The following is a 27,884-nucleotide window of genomic DNA, read 5'->3' as shown; positions in this document are numbered from 1 at the left end:
AGACAAGGTAGACTGCAATCCTTTCACAGAAGCTTTAAACTCATTCAGCGTAACTAGGGTTTGAAGTTTAATGTTCGATTGTAGGTTATTCCAAGCCTTCGGTGCTGAAAACCTAAATGCTTTCTTGCCCAGTTCAGTTCTTACTTTGGGGACGACAAATTGCAGAACATTCATTGAACAAAGATTGTGACTTCCTTGTTTCTTTGTTAAAAGACAAGACAGATAAGATGGAGTGATACCCAGAATGGTTTTGTAGATGAAAACATACCAATGATTGAGGCGTCGAGCACATAAAGATGTCCAGTTAACCATTGAGTATAACACACAATGATGGCTTCCTCCGGCCAAGATCTTCAGCTCTCACTGGATCGGTTCGCAGCCGAGTGTGAAGCGACTGGGATGGGAATCAGCACCTCCAAGTCCGAGTCCATGGTTCTCTCCCGGAAAAGGGTGGAGTGCCATCTCCGGGTTGGGGAGGAGATCTTGCCCCAAGTGGAGGAGTTCAAGTACCTCGGAGTCTTGTTCACGAGTGGGGGAAGAGTGGATCGTGAGATCGACAGGCGGATCAGTGCGGCGTCTTCAGTAATGCGGACGCTGTATCGATCCGTTGTGGTGAAGAAGGAGCTGAGCCGGAAGGCAAAGCTCTCGATTTACCGGTCGATCTACGTTCCCATCCTCACCTATGGTCATGAGCTTTGGGTCATGACCGAAAGGACAAGATCACGGGTACAAGCGGCCGAAATGAGTTTCCTCCGCCAGGTGGCGGGGCTCTCCCTTAGAGATAGGGTGAGAAGCTCTGTCATTCGGGGGGAGCTCAAAGTAAAGCTGCTGCTCCTCCACATCGAGAGGAGCCAGATGAGGTGGTTCGGGCATCTGGTCAGGATGCCACCCGAACGCCTCCCTAGGAAGGTGTTTCGGGCACGTCCGACCGGTAGGAGGCCACGGGGAAGACCCAGGACACGCTGGGAAGACTATCTCTGCCGGCTGGCCTGGGAACGCCTCGGGATCCCCCGGGAGGAGCTGGACGAAGTGGCTGGGGAGAGGGAAGTCTGGGCTTCCCTGCTTAGGCTGCTGCCCCCGCGACCCGACCTCGGATAAGCGGAATAAGATGGATGGATGGATGGATGGATAACATATAGAACATGCTATACGTTTACCAAACAATCTGTCACTCCTAATCGCTAAATCCCATGAAATCTTATACGTCTAGTCTCTTACGTGAATGAGATAAATAATATTATTTGATATTTTACGCTAACGTGTTAATAATTTCACACATAAGTCGCTTCAAACTATGAAAAAAACTGCGAATTATAGTCTGAAAAATACGATACTTTAAGAAGAGTAGTCAGCGTACAACTTGTAGAGCAGAATATATTCACTTTCCATTTAAAATGACCCCACGCACAGTTATTATTGTCGAACCAGCAGACACCACAAGTGAGTACTGAGATGATTGTCTGGGGCTGCATGAGTGCTGCTGGCACTGCCGAGGAGAAACATTCATTCCAACAAGCACAGTATTTTTCGGACTATAAGGCGCACTTGAAATCTTTTAATTTTCGCAAAACTCGACAGTGCGCCTTATAACCCGGTGCGCCTAATGTACGGAATCATTTTGATTTCGAAGCTATTTTATTTGGTACATGGTGAAATGATAAGTGTGACCAGTAGATGGCAGTCACACATAAGAGATATGTGTAGACTGGAATTTGACTCAGGTAAACAACACTAAAATTGTATATGTTCCATTGAAAATATAGAACATTACACACCGCGCTCAAAAATCTATCACAATGTTTGAGTACGACTTTGGTAAGCTATAAAGCCGCACCGCTTGATGGATTGTACTGTGCTTCAACATACGAGTATTATTATGGTGTGTGTATAAGGTAAGACATATTATCTGGCGTTTTGTTTTGCAATATTATGCAAAAGCAACTTTTCTTACCTTCTAGTACCTGCTGATCTGTATTTGGGATCTGCATAAGTCCTGAAAACTTGCGCGCGGTCCGCCTTTGTAGTCCGTGACGACAATATAGTCGATAAGCTTCTTCTTTTTCTCTATCTTGTTGTGGGACATTCATCCTTCGGTGTTGCCATTTCTAATATAAAGTAGTGTAAAGTTCCTACTTATATCTGTCAGTAAACTCGCCATGAAAGCGCTAAAACATACTGGTGTTGTGAGTTTACATTATTCACCCAAGGAAGTTTAGTTATTAGAGAGTTCCGGTCGGACGGTTTTTCACGGGACACATTTCCGGCGTTGTTGTTGCACTAGTGAGCCACGGATGAGGAGATTCTGCTCCGTTATTGATTGAAGTAAAGTCTGAATGTCATTAAAACAGTTAGCTCGCCAGACATGAACCCAATTGAGCAGGGGTATCAAACTCAAATACAGAGTGGGCCAAAATTTAAAACTGAACAAAGCCGCGGGCCAAGGTTGAACAAATTAACCTTTTAATAGGGACCCAAACAAGTTTTGCATTGAATATTGAACAAGCAAGGCTTATATAACTTTATAGTGACATGCAAAATGGAGTTTCAAATAATAATAATAATTAAAGCTGCAAGCAGCATTGGTCGGGCCCGCGTATTTGGCAGGTGCTAGTCCTAACTGTCCCAATACTTTTGTCCAGTGATAGTCATAAGTGTCCCAATACTTTTGTCTACTTTTAGTCTGAAGTGTCCCAAGACTTTTGTCTAGTGTACCTACCTTGTCTGCATTGTGTGGGCACGTTGGTGCTTCCTGCTTTTAAGCAGCCATCTTAAAAAAACAGCAGCGCAGCGGGTCTTTGAAGGGTCATAAAATCAAAACCGGAGCAATTAGAAAAAAAGCGCTTCTGTCATTGTAATCACAAGGGTTCAATCTCTCTCCTGTGTTAGTTTGAAAGCGAAATGACAAACGCGCTCAGAGGAGTTCGTTTTTGAAGGAAGGTGACCGGTTTTTACAAAAAATTTGTTTTGAAGGGGGAATAGCAAACTTCCTGTTGATTTTTGCTGGGGGTTGTCAATTCATGAAATGTAGGTCTAAGTGAGACCTACATAGAGGTTTTTGTTTCATGTCTCTCCGACCTTCCCAGTGGGAGTTACAGGCAGTTTTGTCATTTTTTTCTTCTGAGGAGCAGTTTTTTTTGCGTTTTATTAAAAAATTGCACAAGAGCGCAATTTTTAAATTTGGGGTTAGGTTTTTTCATTAGATCGCAATATTTGCCAGTCCTGATGTGTGCGTTCAGTTTGGTGAGTTTTGAAGCATGTTAAGGGGGTCAAATTACAGCTCAAAGAGGCAAAAGTGACTGTTTTTAGTACTTTTTTGTCTTGAAGGGGGAATTGCCAACTTCCTGTTGATTTTAGCCCGAGAATGTACTATTATGAAATGTAGGTCTAAGTCAGACCTACATAGAGGTTTTTGTTTCATGTCTCTCCGACCTTCCTAGTGGGAGTTACAGGCAGTCTAGTTTTTTTTTTCCTAGGGGGCGCTAGAGCGCAATTTTGAGTTTTGTGGTTCGGTTTTTCTTAAAAAAGGCAATTTTCGCAGGTCCTGATGTGTGGGTCAAATATGGTGAGTTTTGAAGCATGTTAAGTGGGTCAAATTACAGTTTAATGTGGCGGCGGAAGAATAAAGAATAAAACCTTACAAATACAATAGGTCCTTATGTCCCATTGCATAAGGACTCCCTGTAGGAGTCCTTATGCAATGGGCCATGCGGGCCCTAATAATTAAAAAATATCAATGGCATATCAAATACAACTTAAATAAAAAATTGAATGCCTCTTTTCTATTTGCAGCCTTCTGAGGTAAATATCAACATTAACTTTTTCCACAGGCTAATAAATTTGAAAATAAAATAACAATGAATAAACCAACCATTCAGGACTTTAAACTGCTCGGTTTGCAACACACTGATCTAATCTGATGTGCCCAAGCCAGATACCTGCCATTTTTTCTTGGATGCTAGTTCATTAATGTTGGGGTTCAGGCTTTGAGCTGAGGCAACCTTCATTATCGAACGAAGGTGTTCATCAGTCATTATATCTCGTAGTCCGCCCGGATCACAGTCTTGGGGGCGTGCCTTTAACGTCGACTACGAGCTATCGTCACGTCCGCTTTTCATCCATTCCAACAACATGCCGGCCCGATCACAAAATATGTGCGGCGTCTGCATGCACAAACATGAGAATGCAATGCGTACTTAATCAACAGCGAAATACAGGTTACACTGAGGGTGCCCGTATAAACAAATTATACACTGTTAGAAATACACGCTACACTGTGTGAACCCACACCAAACAAGAATGACAAACACATTTTGGGAGAACATCTGCACCGTGACACAACATAAACACAACGGAACAAATACCCAGAACCCTTTGCAGCACTAACTCTTCCGGGACGCTACAAAATACACCGCCCCACACACACACACACACACACACACACACCTTGTAGCGTCCCGGAAGAGTTAGTGCTGCAAAGGATTCTGGGTATTTGTTCTGTTGTGTTTATGTTGTGTTACGGTGCTGATGTTCTCCCGAAATGTGTTTGTCATTCTTGTTTGGTGTGGGTTCACAGTGTGGCGTATATTTCTAACAGTGTAAAAGTTGTTTATACGGCCACCCTTAGTGTAACCTGTACCGCTGTTGATTAAGTATGCATTGCATTCACGTGTGTTTGCGTGCGTGCGTGCGTGCGTGCGTGCGTGCGTGCGTGCGTGCGTGCGTGCGTGCGTGTGCGCGTGTGCGTGCGGAAGCCGCACATATTATGTGACTGGGCCAGCACTCGTTGGGTTGGATGAAAAGCAAACGTGACTATTATTGGGAGGGGCAGTGAAATTGGGAGTATGAGAATTAGCGGTGACTGCGGCGTTACCGTGGCACCGCCGCTGTATATAACCGGCGGGCCAGCTCCAGTGTTAATTTGATATCGCCTCAAGGGCCAAGTGAAATTACACGGCGGGCCAAATTTGGCCCGCGGGCCAGAGTTTGACACCCATGCAATTGAGCACCTAAGGGGCATTCTCAAGCAAAAGGTGGAGCAGCGTACCGTACCCTTTCGTACCTTTCAAGTTGTAACCTGACTACTCTAAGTTGAATTCAAGTTTCATTTATTTCGCTGAAATATAAAGGAGTGTAAGAATTAGAGATGCGCGGTTTGCGGACACAACCGCGGAGTCCGCGGATTATCCGCGGATCGGGCGGATGAAATTAAAAAAACTAAGATTTTATCCGCTCGCGGGTCGGGTCGGGCGGATTAATTTTTTTTTTTTTTTTTTTTTTTGCGGGTGGCAGTTAAACCAATTGGGAAATATATATACATAGTTAAATGTTGTTACCCACATACGAAAAACGAGCAGGCACCTGCAGCATATGCCACAACAGAAGAAAAAAAAAGAAAAGAGATGGACACTTTTACGGAGCGGAGAAGGGACGCCTCGCCGGGGTCCGGGACCGAGGCCCCTTCCCCCGAGAGGGCCCCACCGGGAGCCGTAGCTGAGGCGATCCGCGAGAAGGGCCCGACGCACGTCCAGGGTCATTACCGCGCCCACCGCACCGACACCCCGCCTCGTCCGCTTTCGCCGCGGCCGGCGTCACGCGCAGCAGGTAAGCAGCTTACCTGCCCGCCACCCCCGTGGCCGGGGGCTCGTAACATGGGTCACTCCGCGCGCTCCGCCCGCGCAGCTTACCTGCTTGCCACCCCTGTTGCCGGGGGCGCGTAACAGGGGTCACTCCGCGCGTAGTGCGCTCATGAAAGGGGTGGGGCTCACCCTGGTTGATATAGAGAGCAGGACGGTGGCCATGGAAGTTGGAACCCGCTAAGGAGTGTGTAACAACCCACCTGCCGAATCAACTAGCCCTGAAAATGGATGGCGCTGGAGCGTGGGCCCATATCTGGCCGTCGCCGGCAGCGAGACGCACTTGGAGGTGCGCTCAGCGCGGCTCCCATATGATTGCGCACTGGTGTGCGTCTGGGTCGTGACAGCGTGGCACGCGAATGTCTGTACTGCATTGGATCAGTCTCCTTTCTTTAACAGGCAAAAGCTTTATAACCTCACCATACCTGCCAAGTTTTAAATCAGAAAAACCTAGTAGCCAGGGTCCAAGGGCCGCAGGCCCCGGTAGGTCCAGGACAAAGTCCTGGTGGAGGGTTCAGGGCTTCGCCCCCCGACGCAAAATGACTATTAGCATTCAGACAGGTTAAAATGTTGCTAAAACCATCACTTTTCTATCAGTCACAGTGACTTTTCAAAACAAAAATATTACAGCAAAAATCATATGGGTTGATTGACATGTTTATTCTGTAAGCTAACTTCAATAGTTTGAAATTATTTTGACAGTTAATGCCAGTTATCCTGTCAACCTTTCACAAGACTTCAATTTGTTAATTGAAAGTATAAATAGTATAAACACTTTTTACAGTATGTCGTGCTGTGAAATACAGCCGACAGGATTGCGCATGCATGTTGCAGGAGAACAAAGGACTTCTTTCATTTAAGGTTTGTGATAAACCATCAAACTCATTCGTTAAAAGGACTCTATAGTAATATAAAGCGAATTTTTCTGGACATTATCATGCAAGAAAAGTTTATTTTTGGGATCGCGATCACCGCGTAATGATTTTTAAAGGTTGCATTACATTATTAACTGTCCCATGTGATCAGCCAGTGCGATTGGAAGTCCATGCTCAATTATTGCCTCCGTAAATAAAACTTCGGCATTTATCACATCCAAAGAATCTGTTTGGGCGACGAAAAACGTTGAAAGTTTTCCACTTGTATCGCTAGCAACGGCATTAGACTTGTGTTTTTTTGTCCCAACGTGGTCTTTTACATCGCTAATTCCTCCGTGTCCGATCGAAAAATCTTGTCTGCACAAGGTGCAATTCGCGTAGTTTTCACCCTTTTTTAAAAAATTTTTATTAATATTAGATATATAACAACGGGCGGATGGTGGGCGGGTGCAAATCTGATCAAACGTTACATCGGGTGGATGGCGGATGGTTGACGACTTTCTGACGCGGTTGCGGATGAAATAATTGCCTATCCGCGCATCTCTAACACACACACACACACACACACACCTTGTAGCGTCCCGGAAGAGTTAGTGCTGCAAAGGATTCTGGGTATTTGTGCTGTTGTGTTTATGTTGTGTTACGGTGCGGATGTTCTCCCGAAATGTGTTTGTCATTCTTGTTTGGTGTGGGTTCACAGTGTGGCGTATATTTCTAAAAGTGTAAAAGTTGTTTATATGGCCACCCTTAGTGTAACCTGTACCGCTGTTGATTAAGTATGCGTTGCATTCACGTGTGTGTGTGTGTGTGTGTGCGTGCGTGCGTGCGTGCGTGCGTGCGTGCGTGCGTGCGTGCGTGCGTGCGTGCGTGCGTGCGTGCGTGCGGAAGCCGCACATATTATGTGACTGGGCCAGCACTCGTTGGGTTGGATGAAAAGCAAACGTGACTATTATTGGGAGGGGCAGTGAAATTGGGAGTATGAGAATTAGCGGTGACTGCGGCGTTACCGTGGCACCGCCGCTGTATATAACCGGCGGGCCAGCTCCAGTGTTAATTTGATATCGCCTCAAGGGCCAAGTGAAATTACACGGCGGGCCAAATTTGGCCCGCGGGCCAGAGTTTGACACCCATGCAATTGAGCACCTAAGGGGCATTCTCAAGCAAAAGGTGGAGCAGCGTACCGTACCCTTTCGTACCTTTCAAGTTGTAACCTGACTACTCTAAGTTGAATTCAAGTTTCATTTACTTCGCTGAAATATAAAGGAGTGTAAGAATAGAAATAAACAGGCTTTCTAGATGTGAACTGTCAAGAAGCGTTGTTACAACCAAGAAATAATCTACTAAAAGTATGGACATTTTAGGTTTGACACAGTAAATATTCTTTGTTAACATAGAACACATGTAAAGTCAATGATTAGTTCTTTCAACACATTCTTGACAACATGAAACACACATGACAAGTATTAAAAACAGTCCGTGGATTAGTGATTGTGTGTTTAGCGGAGTCTCTGTATCAATGGCGTTATCATCGGTAAGTACACAGTCACATTCATATCACGCCCCAGCACCGCCTCTTTTACCCATGCTGATGACAGCCACATTCTTGGGTTTCCCTGGGGGACTTTTCCATACATCAACTAAAAAAGGGACAAGAAATTCAACAACAAAATATGGCGGGAGGAAAAAAACACATGTGAGATTTCAAATGGGGTACAAGTAAAAAAAAAAAAAAAAAAGTTTGCCATGAAAGGGGATGAGTCACTTTAAACCAAATATATCCGAAGCAGCCCGATGCTCGTCTTTTATTGGCATGTAAAATCGAACAATCAAAAAAACACTAACAATGAGGGAAAATAAAGCAAAAACGCAGAATGTAAAGAGAAAAAGCAGAAATATTGATGCAAAATCATAAACACTTACTAAGATTCAAATATCATGCACTCAGTGTGTAGTGTGCGGGTAGCGCTTGATCGACTAAGACTGTGCGTACAATTGATAACAAGTCCAGACCGCCCTACTTAAATGAGGTTTTTGTGTGTACTATGCAGCTTTCACCATTGAGACACCCATTCACTGCACATTCATGTTATCATCATCGGGTTTTTTTTTTAACGGTCATTTTAGAAGCAGTCCTGCAGTGCATCTACAAACCCTGTTTCCATATGAGTTGGGAATAATAATTAACTTAGAATTTCATGGCTGCAACACGTGCCAAAGTAGTTGGGAAAGGGCATGTTCACCACTGTGTTACATGGCCTTTCCTTTTAACAACACTCAGTAAACGTTTGGGAACTGAGGAGACACATTTTTTGAAGCTTCTCAGGTGGAATTCTTTCCCATTCTTGCTTGATGTACAGCTTAAGTTGTTCAACAGTCCGGGGGTCTCCGTTGTGCTATTTTAGGCTTCATAATGCACCACACATTTTCAATGGGAGACAGGTCTGGACTACAGGCAGGCCAGTCTAGTACCCGCACTCTTTTACTATGAAGCCACGTTGATGTAACACGTGGCTTGGCATTGTCTTGCTGAAATAAGCAGGGGCGTCCACGGTAACGTTGCTTGGATGGCAACATATGTTGCTCCAAAACCTGTATGTACCTTTCAGCATTAATGGTGCCTTCACAGATGTGTAAGTTACCCATGTCTTGGGCACTAAAACACCCCCATACCATCACAGATGCTGGCTTTTCAACTTTGCGCCTATAACAATCCGGATGGTTCTTTTCCTCTTTGGTCCGGAGGACACGACGTCCACAGTTTCCAAAAACAATTTGAAATGTGGACTCGTCAGACCACAGAACACTTTTCCACTTTGTATCAGTCCATCTTAGATGAGCTCAGGCCCAGCGAAGCCGACGGCGTTTCTGGGTGTTGTTGATAAACGGTTTTTGCTTTGCATAGGAGAGTTTTAACTTGCACTTACAGATGTAGCGACCAACTGTAGTTACTGACAGTGGGTTTCTGAAGTGTTCCTGAGCCCATGTGGTGATATCCTTTACACACTGATGTCGCTTGTTGATGCGGTACAGCCTGAGGGATCGAAGGTCACGGGCTTAGCTGCTTACGTGCAGTGATTTCTCCAGATTCTCTGAACCCTTTGATGATATTACGGACCGTAGATGGTGAAATCCCTAAATTCCTTGCAATAGCTGGTTGAGAAAGGTTTTTCTTAAACTGTTCAACAATTTGCTCACGCATTTGTTGACAATGTGGTGACCCTCGCCCCATCCTTGTTTGTGAATGACTGAGCATTTCATGGAATCTACTTTTGTACCCAATCATGGCACCCACCTGTTCCCAATTAGCCTGCACACCTGTGGGATGTTCCAAATAATGTTTGATGAGCATTCCTCAACTTTATCAGTATTTATCGCAACTTTTCCCAACTTCTTTGTCACGTGTTGCTGGCATCAAATTCTAACGTTAATGATTATTTACAAAAAAAAAATGTTTATCAGTTTGAACATCAAATATGTTGTCTTTGTAGCATATTCAACTGAATATGGGTTGAAAATGATTTGCAATTCATTGTATTCCGTTTATATTTACATCTAACACAATTTCCCAACTCATATGGAAACAGGGTTTGTACAACAGAATCCACTTTTTAACTGTGAGTGTGTGTTGGGGTGTTCCAGACACCAGAAAATGCATATTGCAATATGAGATAAGTTAATAATATCTCAATATAAAAAAACAAACATTAAAAAAACACCAGTAGACACCAAAACGCATGCTGTATTTTCCGGACTATAAGGCGCACTTAAAATCCTTTTTCCTCCTGCAAACACGACAGTGCGCCTTATAACGGTGCGCCTAATTTCAGGAATAAGTTTGGTTGAACTTACTCACCTCAAAGCAATTTTAATTTGTACATGGTGTAATGATAAGTGTGACCAGTAGATGGCAGTCAAACATAAGAGAGGCTGCACCGTTTGATGTGCTTCAACATACGAGTATTATTACAGTGTGTGTATAAGGAAAGACATATTATCTGGCGTTTTGTTTCGCAATATTATGCAAAAGCAAAACAAAACAAAACAAAACAAAACGGCGCATCCTGAAGCGACTGTCAGAAAGCGGCTTGAAGATGATGTGTAAAACATCATCTATGCAACATTTTGACCAAAGAACCACCATTACATGTTATGTAGACCACAAGGAAGCGTTCTCCATTTAGAAAAAATAAAATAAAATATCACCCCTTTAATGCGCCTTATACAAACCCCGTTTCCATATGAGTTGGGAAATTGTGTCAGATGTAAATATAAACGGAATACAATGATTTGCAAATCATTTTCAACCCATATTCAGTTGAATATGCTACAAAGACAACATATTTGATGTTCAAACTGATAAACTTTTTTTTTTTTTTGTCATTAACTTTAGAATTTGATGCCAGCAACACGTGACAAAGAAGTTGGGAAAGGTGGCAATAAATACTGATAAAGTTGAGGAATGCTCATCAAACACTTATTTGGAACATCCCACAGGTGTGCAGGCTAATTGGGAACAGGTGGGTGCCATGATTGGGTATAAAAGTAGATTCCATGAAATGCTCAGTCATTCACAAACAAGGATGGGGCGAGGGTCACCACTTTGTCAACAAATGCGTGAGCAAATTGTTGAACAGTTTAAGAAAAAACTTTCTCAACCAGCTATTGCAAGGAATTTAGGGATTTCACCATCTACGCTCCGTAATATCATCAAAGGGTTCAGAGAATCTGGAGAAATCACTGCACGTAAGCAGCTAAGCCCGTGACCTTCCATCCCTCAGGCTGAACCTCATCAACAAGCGACATCAGTGTGTAAAGGATATCACCACATGGGCTCAGGAACACTTCAGAAACCCACTGTCAGTAACTACAGTTGGTCGCTACATCTGTAAGTGCAAGTTAAAACTCTCCTATGCAAGGCGAAAACCGTTTATCAACAACACCCGGAAACGCCGTCGGCTTCGCTGGGCCTGAGCTCATCTAAGTTGGACTGATACAAAGTGGAAAAGTGTTCTGTGGTCTGACGAGTCCACATTTCAAATTGTTTTTGGAAACTGTGGACGTCGTGTCCTCCGGACCAAAGAGGAAAAGAACCATCCGGATTGTTATAGGCGCAAAGTTGAAAAGCCAGCATGTGTGATGGTATGGGGGTGTATTAGTGCCTAAGACATGGGTAACTTACACATCTGTGAAGGCACCATTAATGCTGAAAGGTACATACAGGTTTTGAAACATATGTTGCCATCCAAGCAACGTTACCATAGACGCCCCTGCTTATTTCAGCAAGACAATGCCAAGCCACGTGTTACATCAACGTGGCTTCATAGTAAAAGAGTGCGGGTACTAGACTGGCCTGCCTGTAGTCCAGACCTGTCTCCCATTGAAAATATGAAGCCTAAAATAGCACAACGGAGACCCCCGGACTGTTGAACAACTTAAGCTGTACATCAAGCAAGAATGGGAAAGAATTCCACCTGAGAAGCTTAAAAAATGTGTCTCCTCAGTTCCCAAACGTTTACTGAGTGTTGTTAAAAGGAAAGGCCATGTAACACAGTGGTGAACATGCCCTTTACCAACTACTTTGGCACGTGTCGCAGTCATGAAATTCTAAGTTAATTATTATTTGCAAAAAAAAAAAATAAGTTTATGAGTTTGAACATCAAATATGTTGTCTTTGTAGTGCATTCAATTGAATATGGGTTGAAAATGATTTGCAAATCATTGTATTCCGTTTATATTTACATCTAACACAATTTCCCAACTCATATGGAAACGGGGTTTGTATATGAAAAAATATAAAAAAAATAGACCATTCATCAGCTAAGAAAAATTATGAAATGATATTGCTGAATATACATTTTCAGATTACTGACATGAAATCATTTGTTATTTTTGACAGCCCTCTTTAAATATATATAAAACATTTGTTGGGTATTTTTACTAAAAACAAATTTAAGACCCTCAGTGGAAAAAATTTGGTCAGCCCTGCCTTAAACTACCAGTTCCGTGACATAGCACTTGATTTAATTCCTATATACTTCACTATTTGTATCGCTCAGCCCCGACCACCAGGTGTGTATATTTCCTGGCAACAATTCCTCCTGACATATGCTCGTCCTCCTGCGCTCCAGTGAGGTCATCCGTGTCAGCGGTGAGACCAGTCGCATGTAAACACGATTGCTCTTGCCTGATACCGTCTGGCAGGTCCGCCCGCAGAGAGAAGGAGAAGGATCAGGCTGTGACGCATCCTGCGGTGTCAAAGTGGTGTCACTCTCAATCTGTCCCTGAATCACTATCTGAGCAACACATGGCTCCTGGGAGCATGTCACCACCTCATTAATCACGTTCTGCCGTCCCGTACACGGAGGAGTCACGGACAATACTGCCCACGCTTGCATGATATCGTCATCGTTCAATGTTGAACACAAACCTTGCAGAGTTGCTTCGAAACAAGAACGTTTGATCATATTACGCCTATACTGGCTCACTTGCACTGGCGTCCTGTGCACTTAAGATGTGACTTTAAGGTTTTACTACTTCTGTTTAAATCACTTAACGGTCTAGCTCCATCTTATCCTGCTGATTGTGTTGTACCATATGCAGTGTTGGGACTAACGCGTTAACTAGTAATCTAACACGTTACTTTTTATATTCAGTAACTCAGTTACCGTTACTACATGATGCGTTACTGCCGTCTCTTTTCTGCTCTGCCCCCCTCTCCTGTGTGGAAAGATTATCAGGTGACCACAGATGAGGCGCTAGCTGTTCAAAGTCGGGACCCAGGGTGGACCACTCCTATGTGCATCAGTTGATGACGTCTCTGCGTTGCTGACTTGTCTCCACTCAAGATGATCTCCTGCTGGCCCCACTATGGACTGGACTCTCACTATTATGTTAGATCCACTATGGACTGGACTCTCACTATTATGTTAGATCCACTATGGACTGGACTCTCACACTATTATGTTAGATCCACTATGGACTGGACTCTTACTATTATGTTAGATCCACTATGGACTGGACTCTCACTATTATGTTAGATCCACTATGGACTGGACTCTCACACTATTATGTTAGATCCACTATGGACTGGACTCTCACACTATTATGTTAGATCCACTATGGACTGGACTCTCACTATTATGTTAGATCCACTATGGACTGGACTCTCACTATTATCATAGATCCACTATGGACTGGACTCTCACTATTATGTTAGATCCATTATGGACTGGACTCTCACTATTATGTTAGATCCACTGTGGACTGGACTCACACACTATTATGTTAGATCCACTATGGACTGGACTCTCACACTATTATGTTAGATCCACTATGGACTGGACTCTCTCACTATTATGTTAGATCCACTGTGGACTGGACTCTCACACTATTATGTTAGATCCACTATGGACTGGACTCTCACTATTATGTTGGATCCACTATGGACTGGACTCTCACTATTATGTTAGATCCACTATGGACTGGACTCTCACACTATTATGTTAGATCCACTATGGACTGGACTCTCTCACTATTATGTTAGATCCACTGTGGACTGGACTCTCACACTATTATGTTAGATCCACTATGGACTGGACTCTCACTATTATGTTGGATCCACTATGGACTGGACTCTCACTATTATGTTAGATCCACTATGGACTGGACTCTCACACTATTATGTTAGATCCACTATGGACTGGACTCTCACACTATTATGTTAGATCCACTATGGACTGGACTCTCACACTATTATGTTAGATCCACTATGGACTGGACTCTCACTATTATGTTGGATCCACTATGGACTGGACTCTCACTATTATCGTAGATCCACTATGGACTGGACTCTCACTATTATGTTAGATCCACTATGGACTGGACTCTCACTATTATGTTAGATCCACTATGGACTGGACTCTCACTATTATGTTAGATCCACTATGGACTGGACTCTCACTATTATGTTAGATCCGCTATGGACTGGACTCTCACTATTATGTTAGATCCACTATGGACTGGACTCTCACTATTATCGTAGATCCACTATGGACTGGACTCTCACTATTATGTTAGATCCACTATGGACTGGACTCTCACTATTATGTTAGATCCACTATGGACTGGACTCTCACACTATTATGTTAGATCCACTATGGACTGGACTCTCACTAGTATGTTAGATCCACTATGGACTGGACTCTCACACTATTATGTTAGATCCGCTATGGACTGGACTCTCACACTATTATGTTAGATCCACTATGGACTGGACTCTCACTATTATGTTAGATCCACTATGGACTGGACTCTCACTATTATGTTAGATCCGCTATGGACTGGACTCTCACACTATTAACTAGATCCACTCGACGTCCATTGCACTGGTCGCCCAAGGGTGGGGGTCCCCACATCTGCGGTCCCCTCCAAGATTTCTCATTGTATCCCATTGGGTTGAGTTTTTCCTTGCCCTGATGTGGGATCTGAGCCGAGGATGTCGTTGTGGCTTGTGCAGCCCTTTGAGACACTTGTGATTAAGGGCTATATAAATAAACTTTGATTGGTAAACTTTGAACTTTCTGACAAGTGTAAAATAAGTTAACCACTAACGGTCGCTGTTAAAAAATCAAAAAAAATTTTACCAAAAAAATATAAAAACACTGCTGTGTGCAGGCGCCAAGTCCTGTTGGAACTTGAAATCTCCATCTCCATAGAGCAGGTCAGCAGCAGGAAGCATGAAGTGCTCTAAAACTTGCTGGTAGACGGCTGCGTTGACCCTGGATCTCAGGAAACAGAGTGGACCGACACCAGCAGATGACATGGCACCCCAAACCATCACTGATGGTGGAAACTTTACACTAGACTTCAGGCAACGTGGATCCTGTGCCTCTCCTGTCTTCCTCCAGACTTTGGGACCTCGATTTCCAAAGGAAATGCAAAATTTGCATGGTTGGGTGATGGTTTGGGGTGCCATGTCATCTGCTGGTGTCAGTCCACTCTGTTTCCTGAGATCCAGGGTCAACGCAGCCGTCTACCAGCAAGTTTTAGAGCACTTCATGCTTCCTGCTGCTGACCTGCTCTATGGAGATGGAGATTTCAAGTTCCAACAGGACTTGGCGCCTGCACACAGCGCAAAATCTACCCGTGCCTGGTTTACGGACCATGGTATTTCTCTTCTAAATTGGCCCGCCAACTCCCCTGACCTTAGCCCCATAGAAAATCTGTGGGGTATTGTGAAAAGGAAGATGCAGAATGCCAGACCCAAAAACGCAGAAGAGTTGAAGGCCACTATCAGAGCAACCTGGGCTCTCATAACACCTGAGCAGTGCCAGAAACTCATCGACTCCATGCCACGCCGCATTAACGCAGTAATTGAGGCAAAAGGAGCTCCAACCAAGTATTGAGTATTGTACATGCTCATATTTTTCATTTTCATACTTTTCAGTTGGCCAACATTTCTAAAAATCCCTTTTTTGTATTAGCCTTAAGTAATATTCTAATTTTGTGACACACGGAATTTTGGATTTTCATTTGTTGCCACTTCAAATCATCAAAATCAAATGAAATAAACATTTGAATGCATCAGTCTGTGTGCAATGAATAAATATAATGTACAAGTTACACCTTTTGAATGCAATTACTGAAATAAATCAAGTTTTTCAAAATATTCTAATTTACTGGCTTTTACCTGTATTTGAGATATTTCATCTTACTTAGATTTCAGTTTTTGCAGTGTACCTTTTCGTCAGTGTGCATGTGTTACTTAACTCTCTAAAGAATTGTATTTTTTGACCTGCACGCCACCTTCTGCCTCTGCACCCCGGAGTCACAATTTTGGCTCTGTTGACAACCACTAAAATAAAATGTGATCCATAAACATCAATCAAAAAGGGGGGCTTACTTTTTCTTGTCCTTGTCCTTCTTGAGGGGCTGAGCGCCGCCTTGGAGAGCCTGGCCCATCAGTGTCTCTGCAGCCACCCTCCTCCTGTTGAAGGCATTCATCTCCTCCTCCAGCTCGCGTTTTTTCTCTTCCAGGTTCTTCTTTTCTTCCTGGTGCAGCCGTTTGAGCTGCTCAAACCTCTCGTGGAGCTGAAAGCCAAAACAGAATAGAATCAGGACATGCCTGCCATGTCTTACTGTGTCAGTCGGGCCAATAATCATCACCTCTTTTTCCTTTTCTTTCAGCTCTGCTTCGGTCTCCTTCACTTTGTTGACGAACATCTGCCTCATTTCTTCTTCCTTGATTTGCAGATCTCTAATGAACTCCCTCCTCTTTGCTTCATACGTCTCCTGCAAGCTGCAGATTAAAGTCAAATATTAGTTTTTACTAGAACATGTCTACGGAGCCCCTAAAGGGACATGGGAATTTTTTTTTTTTTTAGACATGTATCTCATGGCCAAAAAAATGTAAAAAGAAAAAAAATAATTAAATTGTTACATGTATCCAGTGATTATACTATAAAGTTATTTTCCATTTAACGTCACCAGTTTTAGATTATTTTTATTCAAAATCGCTGAATTTTCACATTTGCGGTTCAAATACTGAGAAGAGAGGGCGCGGTGATCAGCAGCCAGTTGAGGCACGTCACTCAGTGCCTCAACATGGATTCCGGACTCGGCTAACTGCTGGCCTGCTGTGCAGTGAGACTCTATTGCTATATGAATTATATTATACATTTCCATAGTTTAGTTAGCTGAGGTATATCATGTACAGTGTATTTTGTCAACAACTGTATGTGTGTAACGTATTTCTTGTGCTGAGCGATCATAAAACGGCTGCAGTGCAAAAGACGCACTGGCTGAGGCTCGCAGTAATCCGCCTCCTGCACCCCCGCCGTAGAATTGTTATATCAACTAAAGCCCACACTTAAACTTTCCACGTGCAAGATTGAATCTATTTTAAAAAAGTTATTTCATAAGAAGCCAAAAAGTGCAAAAACAATAATGTTCGTGTTGGAGGAGTTGTGAATGACTGCAGGGCCACAACATTAGGTACACCTGCAGACTGCAGGTGTACCTAATTCACAACTCCTCCAACACGAACATTATTGTTTTTGCACTTTTTGGCTTCTTATTAAATAACTTTTGTAACCTATTTGTCACGGCCAGGGTGCATTGGAATGCGCCCTCATCATTGCGCTCTGCGCTTCACACCGCGGGACACGCCCACGACTGTGGCACACATCCAGGGACGCGCCGCGCACGTCTCCGCCCTGCAGCTGCCGCCAGCTGCAATCACTTGCCGGCAATCATCACACCTGCCTGGAATGAAGGAGCTGCCTTCATAAACCTGGACATCTTGGCATGCCGGCGCCGGAAGATAATCATCTGTTGGCGTATAGTAAGCTATCATCCTGCTTGATGCAATACTGTTCTCTCTGTCTGTTTTCCCTTCCGTGTTTCATTGTTATATCATCCTACTGCAGACCTCCGTTCCCGTGTTTTGACGTTGCTGTGTGTCTCGTCATTTCTCGTCGTCGTTCCCCTGCTTCTCGGACTGCTCCTTGGATCTCGACCTCCCACTTGGACACGGATTCCCCTCTTCCCCTGGACTTCTTCATCTCTCGTTCAACACTTGGTAACGCACACCTCAGTTAAATACTACACATAGTCGTACACCATACACACTCTTGGATTTTGCCACACTCCATTTTCCTTAGTTCATATATTTAGTGTTGTTTATTATATATATATTACTATATATAATAAATCATTGAACATTACTGTCATCTAGTGTCTGTTGCCGTCACCTCCCCTGCAAACCTTAACACTATTTTCATGGGCTTTCCTCTTTGTGATGTTAAGTTCCTGTTATGCGCTGTTATACAGTATATGCCTTGAGCTCTTATTTTGAAGGCGCTAACAGTGGAAGTGATGACACGGAGTGAAGCGTAGGTTTTTGAAAGAAGATAAATAAAGTGGTCCTCGTGTAAACTGGAGCCTCCGTGTTTGTTATTTTGTAGTTTCATACAGTATAGGCGGCATTTATAAACCCTTGCTTACACTTTTTTAAATAGATTCAATCTTGCACGTGGAAAGTTTAAGTGAGGGCTTTAGTTGCGGCGCATGGACTTAATTTATAAGTAAAGGTAAGACCATATTAACGTTTTTTTTAATAAATGTGCTTTTTTGTGTGCTACAGTTTGTATGTGTAAAGTTAAAGTTAAGTTAAAGTACCAATGATTGTCACACACACACTAGGTGTAATGAAATTTGTCGTCTGCATTTGACCCATCCCCTTGTTCACCCCCTGGGAGGTGAGGGGAGCAGTGGGCAGCAGCGGCGCCGCGCCCGGGAATCATTTTTGGTGATTTAACCCCCAATTCCAACCCTTGATGCTGTGTGCCAAGCAGGGAAGAATGCTGGTATGAGCTTTTAAACATAACCCGTTAACTGCTGCCAATCAAATGGTGAATAAGATACTCTTTAGGGTTCATATGTTTGTAAATCTGACTGTGATGAAGTCAGTGCCTCACCAGTCATCAACCTCACCGCACGTCACTGCCCTGTACATATATTGCGCCGTCAGGTGCGTGTTAAAGTGCCTGCTGGTCACGATGCACTGCAGGAATGTAGCAGCAGAGTACTTTCACGAAATAAAAGCATGTTATATTGCATGTTTATGAGCTGGAGTATGTCTAGAACTATATGTAGATGTATTATTTTTGGTTTGTTTCTTTAGAAAAACTAAAACGACAGCGACCACATGCATCCTTGGTAGCAGTCATGGTGTCTCTTGTGTAGTTGGTCATACTCTCTTTATACACAACTCTGCATTCAGAGTCCTAGGACAATTTGACCGTCATCCTCTTCATAACCTCTTAAGGCCCGAAGCTGTTTGTTTACATGCTTTTTTTAATTTCTCTTTGCTATTTGGGCTTATTGGACCCTAATTAGAATAAAAACTACGAATCATATTTGTATATGATGTACTTGCCGTATTTTCCGCACTATTAGCCGCACCTAAAAACCACAAATTTACTCAAAAGCTGACAGTGCGGCTTTTAACCCGGTGCGCTTTATATATGGATTAATATTACGATTCATTTTCATAAAGTTTCGATCTCGCAACTTCGGTAAACAGCCGCCATCTTTTTTCCCGGTAGAACAGGAAGCGCTTCTTCTTCTACGCAAGCAACCGGCAAGGTAAGCACCCGCCCCCATAGAACAGGAAGCGCTTCTTCTTCTACTGTAAGCAACCACCCGCCCGCGTAGAAGAAGAAAAAGCGCGCGGATATACCGTACGTTTCATTTCCTTTGTGTGTTTACATCTGTAAAGACCACAAAATGGCTCCTACTAAGCGTCAGGGATCCGGTTCATGAAAAGACGCAATCTCTCCATCCGCACACGGATTACTATTTCACAGCAACTGATATTCCTCTGAACCGCACTGTGGATACAACGGGAGCACGTACGGTGAATATTCGCACCACAGGGAATGAGAAGTCATCCTTCACTGTGGTTCTAGCTTGCCAATGCTAATGGCCAGAAACTTCCACCCATGGTGATATTCAAAAGGAAGACCTTGCCAAAAGAGACCTTTCCAGCCAGTGTCATCATAAAAGCTAACTCGAAGGGATGGATGAAGAAAAGATGAGCGAGTGGTTAAGGTAAGTTTAAGTTTACGCGAAGAGGCCGGGTGGCTTTTTTCACGCAGCTCTGTCCATGTTGATATACGTATGTTTGTGATTGCACATTTGCGTACATTTTGGGAGTGAACAGAGTTGTTAGAACGCTGGTTTTTAATATATTATTAAAGTTTGACTGACCTATTTGACTGTTTTTTTGACATTCCTTTAGCGCAGTTAGATGCGGCTTACAACACCGGGCGGCTTATAGGTGGACAAAGTTTTGAAATATGCCGTTCATTGAAGGCGCGGCTTTTAACCCAGGGCGCCTTATGGTGCGGAAAATACGGTAGTCCATAAGTACACAAACATGTACTTCATGTTTAGTGACATGCTAATTGTTATTTTTACACTTTTTTTTTTCCAAATTCCATTGTATGTTATACTTTTCTGACACCACCAGATGGCAGTATAAGTGTCCACATAAGTGGCCATAAGACCCCAATTCAGTAGTGTACACAATTTTGGAAATAAGAGCTAAAAGGTGATGCCCACGCATGTGGCCACTAAGCCTCTTTAATGACTAAACAATGATGTTCACCTGAACGACTGACTGTTAGGGTCTGCGTCCTTGAAGCCCATTTCCTCCAGCTTGCAGCGGCGGTAGAGCTCATAGTGGCGCGTGTGCGTTTGCTCACGGAGATCCTCCATGTTGACACGCAGCAGCATCTCCCTCAGCTTCACAAAGTCACAATGGTTCTCGTTCTCCACTGGCAGGCAGAAAGGTTCACAGAAGTGTGGACTGAACATCTTGTGAGGTTACAGAAGACTCACCTTGTACTGTTCCCCAGGGGTACAGCCTTGCTTTGACCATCTTATTGCCTACTTTGACTTCTTCCACACTGCCCACCACAGCAAAGGGGAGGTGCGTCTGTAATGGAGTTCAAACCACAGCTCGAGTCACTGCGCCGCGTTGATTGTTAAAGAGCACCATTACCCGACATGATGACGGCACATATTCCAATGGAAAAAAAAACATACCATGGCCAAGAGATCATAGTGCCTTCGACAAAACAGTCCGATTTAAAATGTCTAATGAACACGGAAGTATTTATCTTATACTAGGGATGTCCCGATCCAGGTTTTTGCACTTCCGATCCGATACCGATATTGTTTTTGCACTTCTGATCCGATACCGATACTGACCGATACTGGCCTATCCGAGCATGTATTAAAGTTTAAAGTTATTTAGCCTACTTAGTTGTCAGAATCATGTTGAAAAGGGTTTTAGTACTCTTGATAACAACTAGCCAGCTGAATTAGGGGAGTTTGAATAATACACAATGGTTGGTAACAAGAAACTGACCTGTTTATTCAAGGATAAACACAAAATAGACAAAATTATACATGACAAACAGAAATGGCATCATTGAACTAGGGCTGGGCCATATGGCCTTTTTTTAATATTGCGATATTTTAAGGCCATATTGCGATACACGATATATATCTCGATATTTTGCCTTAGCCTTGAATGAACACTTGATGCATATAATCACAGCAGTATGATGATTCTATGTGTTTTGATTGATTGATTGAGACTTTTGTTAGTAGGTTGCACAGTGAAGTACATAGTCCGTACAATTGACCACTAAATGGTAACACCCCAATACATTTTTCAACTTGTTTAAGTCGGGGTCCACTTAAATTGATTCATGATACAGATATATACTATCAGATATATACTATCATCATAATACAGTCATCACACAAGATAATCACATTGAATTATTTACATTATTTATAATCCAGGGTGTGGAGGGGGGCGCCGGATGTAAGTGTCAAAAAGACAGCCAAAAGAGTTTGATATGAGAATAAATCTAAAGTTAAAATATAGGGTAGAAATGCACCCATTTGCAGGAAATGTAGTCTTGATTTTCAACATTTTCTTTCAAGGCTTGCATGTCTACATTAAAACATTCTTCTTCATACTGCATTAATATATGCTACTTTTAAACTTTCATGCAGAGAAGGAAATCACAACTAAAAAAATCACTAATTTTTTCATACGGTGTTGATCTGGACATTTTTGCCTCGGTATTTTGATGGTGTGGACGTGTGGCACCGAATGGAGATAAGCGTCTCGACAGACGTTATAATATTTGAACAATGATGACGAAAACTGTTTTCTCTGTCGTGTCCGTGTGTCGAAAAATGTTATGCGCTTATTTTTTTATTTGATTTTGTGCCTGGCATATAATTGCTACGCGCAGAGGACGCTTAAACAGTGCGCAATTGCACAAGCGCGCACCTTAGAGAGAACATTGGTCACACGGCTGCGCTAGCATTACAGCTAACGTTAGCCATGCTGTTACCTCTCTGCTCGGGGAGGACGTATACGTACGTGACGTGTGACGTGACAGTATGTGACGTGTGTAAGAAGGTGCGCTTGCTGTCTGTGAGAGGGAGACACAGAAAAGAGTGAGAAGCGCCTGTCGTGTAATGCCAGCAGCTAAAAGCAACTGCGTGAGAATCCACAGAGTGGATGTGTTGAAGGTGTGCTGGAAAATGCGGAACGGAAATTAGGGAGCAGCAGAAAAAGGGAATGTACTATTTAAATAGGTACGTTGGAAAACACGGAGCGGAGTTTTTTTTTTTAACTGGATCTGAATCGGCATTTTCCCATGCCTTGCCGATACGCATTTTTTTGCAAATATCGGCGGCCGATCCGATCCAAATATCGGATCGGGACATCCCTATTTTATACACATCAGAACAGGTCCCAATACGGAAAACCATTGCATCTAATAGAGAATGTCTCATGTGCACCCCTGGTGGTGAAATCCATCAAAATTAGGGTGGTCCCAGAAAGGAGGGATTTTTTCACTTGAGTTTGTGTCGGATTTAAAAGTGCACCCCCTTTGGTCAATATATGTAATAACAAGTGTGTAAGAAATTAAAATTCTCCCCCTCTGGCCAAAATTAATTTAAAAAAATAAAATTTATGTTCGTCGGGATCGCATGTTACTGCGGGGTCGTTCTCCCAGGATGCAGACGGACAACTCCGGACGAAGCGTGCAGGTAGGATATGATGTATTGTCATAAAATCATACCACATACTAAATACCGGGAACAAACAAGAGGGATGCGTGCCGATCACACGGGGAGCTAAGGCAAAAACTTAGAACTTCCTGGGAAACTTATCAAGGAGCTTTTTGTATTATTAGGTCCATCAGTGCTAAATATTATAAACGTATCACTTTCCTCTGGCACTGTTCCCCTAGCATTCAAGAAAGCGGTTATTCATCCTCTGCTCAAAAGACCTAACCTTGATCCTGACCTCATGGTAAACTACCGACCGGTGTCCCACCTTCCCTTTATTTCGAAAATCCTCAAAAAAATTGTCGCACAGCAGCTAAATGAACACTTAGTGTCTAACAATCTCTGTGAACCTTTTCAATCCGGTTTCAGGGCAAATCACTCTACGGAGACAGCCCTCGCAAAAATGACTAATGATCTACTGCTAACGATGGATTCTGATGCGTCATCTATGTTGCTGCTTCTTGATCTTAGCGCTGCTTTCGATACCGTCGATCATAATATTTTATTAGAGCGTATCAAAACACGTATTGGTATGTCAGACTTAGCTTTGTCGTGGTTTAACTCTTATCTTACTGACAGGATGCAGTGCGTCTCCCATAATAATGTGACCTCGGACTATGTTAAGGTAACGTGCGGAGTTCTTCAGGGTTCGGTTCTTGGCCCTGCACTCTTTAGTATTGACATGCTGCCGCTAGGCGACATCATACGCAAATACGGTGTTAGCTTTCATTGTTATGCTGATGACACCCAACTCTACATGCCCCTAAAGCTGACCAACACGCCGGATTGTAGTCAGCTGGAGGCGTGTCTTAATGAAATTAAACAATGGATGTCCGCTAACTTCTTGCAACTCAACGCCAAGAAAACGGAAATGCTGATTATCGGTCCTGCTAAACACCGACATTTATTTAATAATACCACCTTAACATTTGACAACCAAACAATTACACAAGGCGAATCAGTAAAGAATCTGGGTATTATCTTCCACCCAACTCTCTCCTTTGAATCACACATTAAGAGTGTTACTAAAACGGCCTTCTTTCATCTCCGTAATATCGCTAAAATTTGTTCTATTTTATCCACTAGCGACGCTGAGATCATTATTCATGCGTTCGTTACGTCTCGTCTCGACTACGGGTCTTCGGGTCTCCCTATGTCTAGCATTAAAAGACTACAATTGGTACAAAATGCGGCTGCTAGACTTTTGACAAGAACAAGAAAGTTTGATCATATTACGCCTATACTGGCTCACCTGCACTGGCTTCCTGTGCACTTAAGATGTAACTTTAAGGTTTTACTACTTACGTATAAAATACTACACGGTCTAGCTCCATCCTATCTTGTCGATTGTATTGTACCATATGTCCCGGCAAGAAATCTGCGTTCAAAGAACTCCGGCTTATTAGTGATTCCCAGAGCCCAAAAAAAGTCTTCGGGCTATAGAGCGTTTTCTATTGGGGCTCCAGTACTATGGAATGCCCTCCCGGTAACAATTAGAGATGCTACCTCAGTAGAAACATTTAAGTCCCATCTTAAAACTCATTTGTATACTCTAGCCTTTAAATAGACCCCCCCTTTTAGACCAGTTGATCTGCCGTTTCTTTTCTTTTCTCCTTTGCTCCCCTCTTCCTTGTGGGGGGGGGGGCACAGGTCCGGTGGCCATGGATGAAGTGCTGGCTGTCCAGAGTCGGGACCCGGGGTGGACCGCTCACCTGTGCATCGGCTGGGAACATCTCTGCGCTGCTGACCCGTCTCCGCTCGGGATGGTGTCCTGCTGGCCCCACTATGGACTGGACTCTTACTATTATGTTAGATCCACTATGGACTGGACTCTCACTATTATGTTAGATCCACTATGGACTGGACTCTCACAATATTATGTCAGATCCACTCGACATCCATTGCATTCGGTCTCCCCTAGAGGGGGGGGTTACCCACATATGCGGTCCTCTCCAAGGTTTCTCATAGTCATTCACATCGACATCCCACTGGGGTGAGTTTTTCCTTGCCCTTATATGGGCTTTGTACCGAGGATGTCGTTTTGGCTTGTGCAGCCCTTTGAGACACTTGTGATTTAGGGCTATATAAATAAACATTGATTGATTGATTGGTTGAGAACAGGAATCATGAGCTAGAAACCAAGAATACCAACGCAAATAACGAAGCCAGACAGTGTGTGGCGAGCAACGTGAATAAATAGCTCTCTGATTAGTGCCCGGCAGCAGGTGAGCATCCCGGACACTAATCAGAGGCAGCTGAAACCAATCAGCACCCATGGTAACCAAAACACGAACTGAGGGAGTCCAAAACTAACAGAACAAAACATGATCCAGGCCACGGATCATGACAAAATGTACAGGGCAGTGACGTGCGGTGAGGTTGATGGCTGGTGAGGCACTGACTTCATCACAGTCAGATTTACAAACATATGAACCCTAAAGAGTATCTTATTCACCATTTGATTGGCAGCAGTTAACGGGTTATGTTTAAAAGCTCATACCAGCATTCTTCCCTGCTTGGCACTCAGCATCAAGGCTTGGAATTGGGGGTTAAATCACCAAAAATGATTCCCGGGCGCGGCGCCGCTGCTGCCCACTGCTCCCCTCACCTCCCAGGAGGTGATCAAGGGGATGGGTCAAATGCAGAGGACAAATTTCACCACACCTAGTGTGTGTGTGACAATCATTGCTACTTTAACTTAACTTTAACTTTACACATACAAACTGTAGCACACAAAAAAGCACATTTAATTAAAAAACGTTATTATGGTCTTACCTTTACTTAGAAATGCGCCGCTGTTGTGCTGGATTAATGAACCCCCTGATGGGAGTGTTATATCAACTAAAGCCCTCACTTCAACTTTCCACGTGCAAGATTGGATCTATTTAAAAAAGTGTAACCGAGGGTTTATAAATGTCGCCTATACTGTATGAAACTACAAAATAACAAACACGGAGGCTCCAGTTTACACGAGGACCACTTTATTTACCTTCTTTCAAAAACTTCCGCTCCACTCCAACGTGTCAAAATTCCGCTCTTAGCGCCTTCAAAATAAGAGCTCAAGGCATATACTGTATAACAGCGCATAACAGGAACTTAACATCACAAAGAGGAAAGCCCATGAAAATAGGTTACAAAAGTTATTTAATAAGAAGCCAAAAAGTGCAAAAACAATAATGTTCGTGTTGGAGGAGTTGTGAATTAGGTACACCTGCAGTCTGCAAGTGTATCTAATGTTGTGTCCCTGCAGTCATTCACAACTCCTCCAACACCAACATTATTGTTTTTGCACTTTTTGGCTTCTTATGAAATAACTTTTTTAAATAGATTAAATCTTGCACGTGGAAAGTTTAAGTGTGGGCTTTAGTTGATATAACACTCTCGTCAGGGGTTGCCGTGCATTCTACGGCGGGGGTGCAGGAGGTGAGCCTCAGCCAGTGCGTCTTTTGCAGCCGTTTTATGATCGCTCAGCACAAGAAATACGTTACACACATACAGTTGTTGACAAAATACACTGTACATTATATACCTCAGCTAACTAAACTATGGAAATGTATACCGGTAATATAATTCATATAGCAATACGGTCTCATTGCACAGCAGACCAGCAGTTAGCCGAGTCCGTCCATGTTGAGGCACTGAGTGACGTGCCTCAACTGGCTGCTGATCACCGCACCGCCTCTTCTCAGTATTTGAACGGCAAATGTGAAAATTCAGCGATTTTGAATAAAAAATAATCTAAAACTGGTGAAGTTAAATGGAAAATAACTTTATAGTATAATCACTGGATACATTTAACAATTTAATATTTTTTTTTTTCTTTTAAAATTTTTTTTCTTTCCATGACTGCACGTCACTGATGCAGTCAGAGACTCTGTTGTTCGCAGCCCACGCAAGTCTGTGCGTCGACAAAGTCAGGAGCTTGGAATGAACCGGGAGTCTGTGCGGAGAATTTTGATCGCAGATCTCCACCTTTATCCTTACAGGATACAGATTAAACAAAAGCTTACACCTGCCGACATGAGGAAACGAGTGATCATGTGCCAGTGATTTTGCGATAAGATTGGCGCTGCGCCAGACTTCCTTGACAATGTCTGTTTTTCGGATGAGGCACATTTTCTGCTGTCAGGTCATGTGAACTCTAAGAACAACATCTTCTGGGGTAGCACACCCCCTGAGTACTGTCTGCAAAGGCCATTACATCTCCAAACATGGACCATTCTGGTTCGAGGACGACAACGAGCGGTTTGTGACAATCAACACCGAGCGATATGTTCAGGTGCTTGGCAAATTCTGGACAGCACTTGGTCGACGAAGAGGGGTCGTCAGAGACCTCCAGTGGTTCCAGCAGGATGGTGCCACCCCCTGCCCCCACACCTCAAACGAATCATTGGCATGGCTACAGCATCGTTTCCCTGACCGACTGATCAACCCCAGGTCGCTGCATTCACCGGACTTGAACGCCACAGATTTTTATCTGTGGGGATACCTTAAGGACAGGGTGTATGGCAACAACCCCCAGACTATCCCTGATCTGAAGGCAGCAATCACAGCAGCAATAAGAGCGATCCCAAGGGAAGAATGTGAGAGGGATCCAAATGTGCTTGCAGCAACAGGGAGCTCATTTAGAGCACATTTTTTGAGCGCCAGTTAAACAAAGAGTTTTTGTGGTACAGACTTGAAACTTTAGAGGTGTCTGCTACATAGA

General features: G+C 43.4%; 1 protein-coding gene across 5 annotated transcripts in view; it reads right to left on the bottom strand.

Annotated features, from left to right (window-relative positions):
• Window positions 1-27,884, bottom strand: part of LOC133576914 (septin-8-A-like) — a 46,644-nt gene that overhangs the window by 4,614 nt on the left and 14,146 nt on the right. For 2 of the 5 annotated variants that reach the window (XR_012049350.1, XR_009811683.2), the window contains exons 6-10: window positions 20,912-21,008; window positions 20,679-20,847; window positions 16,673-16,805; window positions 16,410-16,597; window positions 8,089-8,145 (exon numbers count right to left, since the gene is read on the bottom strand). Coding sequence is in view for 3 of the 5 variants with exons in the window: in XM_061930324.2 (XP_061786308.2) it covers window positions 12,651-12,753; window positions 16,410-16,597; window positions 16,673-16,805; window positions 20,679-20,847; window positions 20,912-21,008 (690 nt within the window). In the remaining 2 variants the exon portion in view is untranslated. Of the gene's footprint in view, window positions 1-8,088; window positions 8,146-12,395; window positions 12,754-16,409; window positions 16,598-16,672; window positions 16,806-20,678; window positions 20,848-20,911; window positions 21,009-27,884 lie in introns of those variants that run through there. The other 3 variants (XM_072912421.1, XM_061930325.2, XM_061930324.2) reach the window with 2 other exon arrangements.

This window comes from Nerophis lumbriciformis, linkage group LG36, assembly GCF_033978685.3.
Source record: "Nerophis lumbriciformis linkage group LG36, RoL_Nlum_v2.1, whole genome shotgun sequence".
In the NCBI taxonomy this organism is placed as follows: domain Eukaryota; kingdom Metazoa; phylum Chordata; class Actinopteri; order Syngnathiformes; family Syngnathidae; genus Nerophis; species Nerophis lumbriciformis.
Note: the sequence above shows the minus strand (reverse complement) of the source record. Positions and strands in the feature narration are given on the sequence as shown.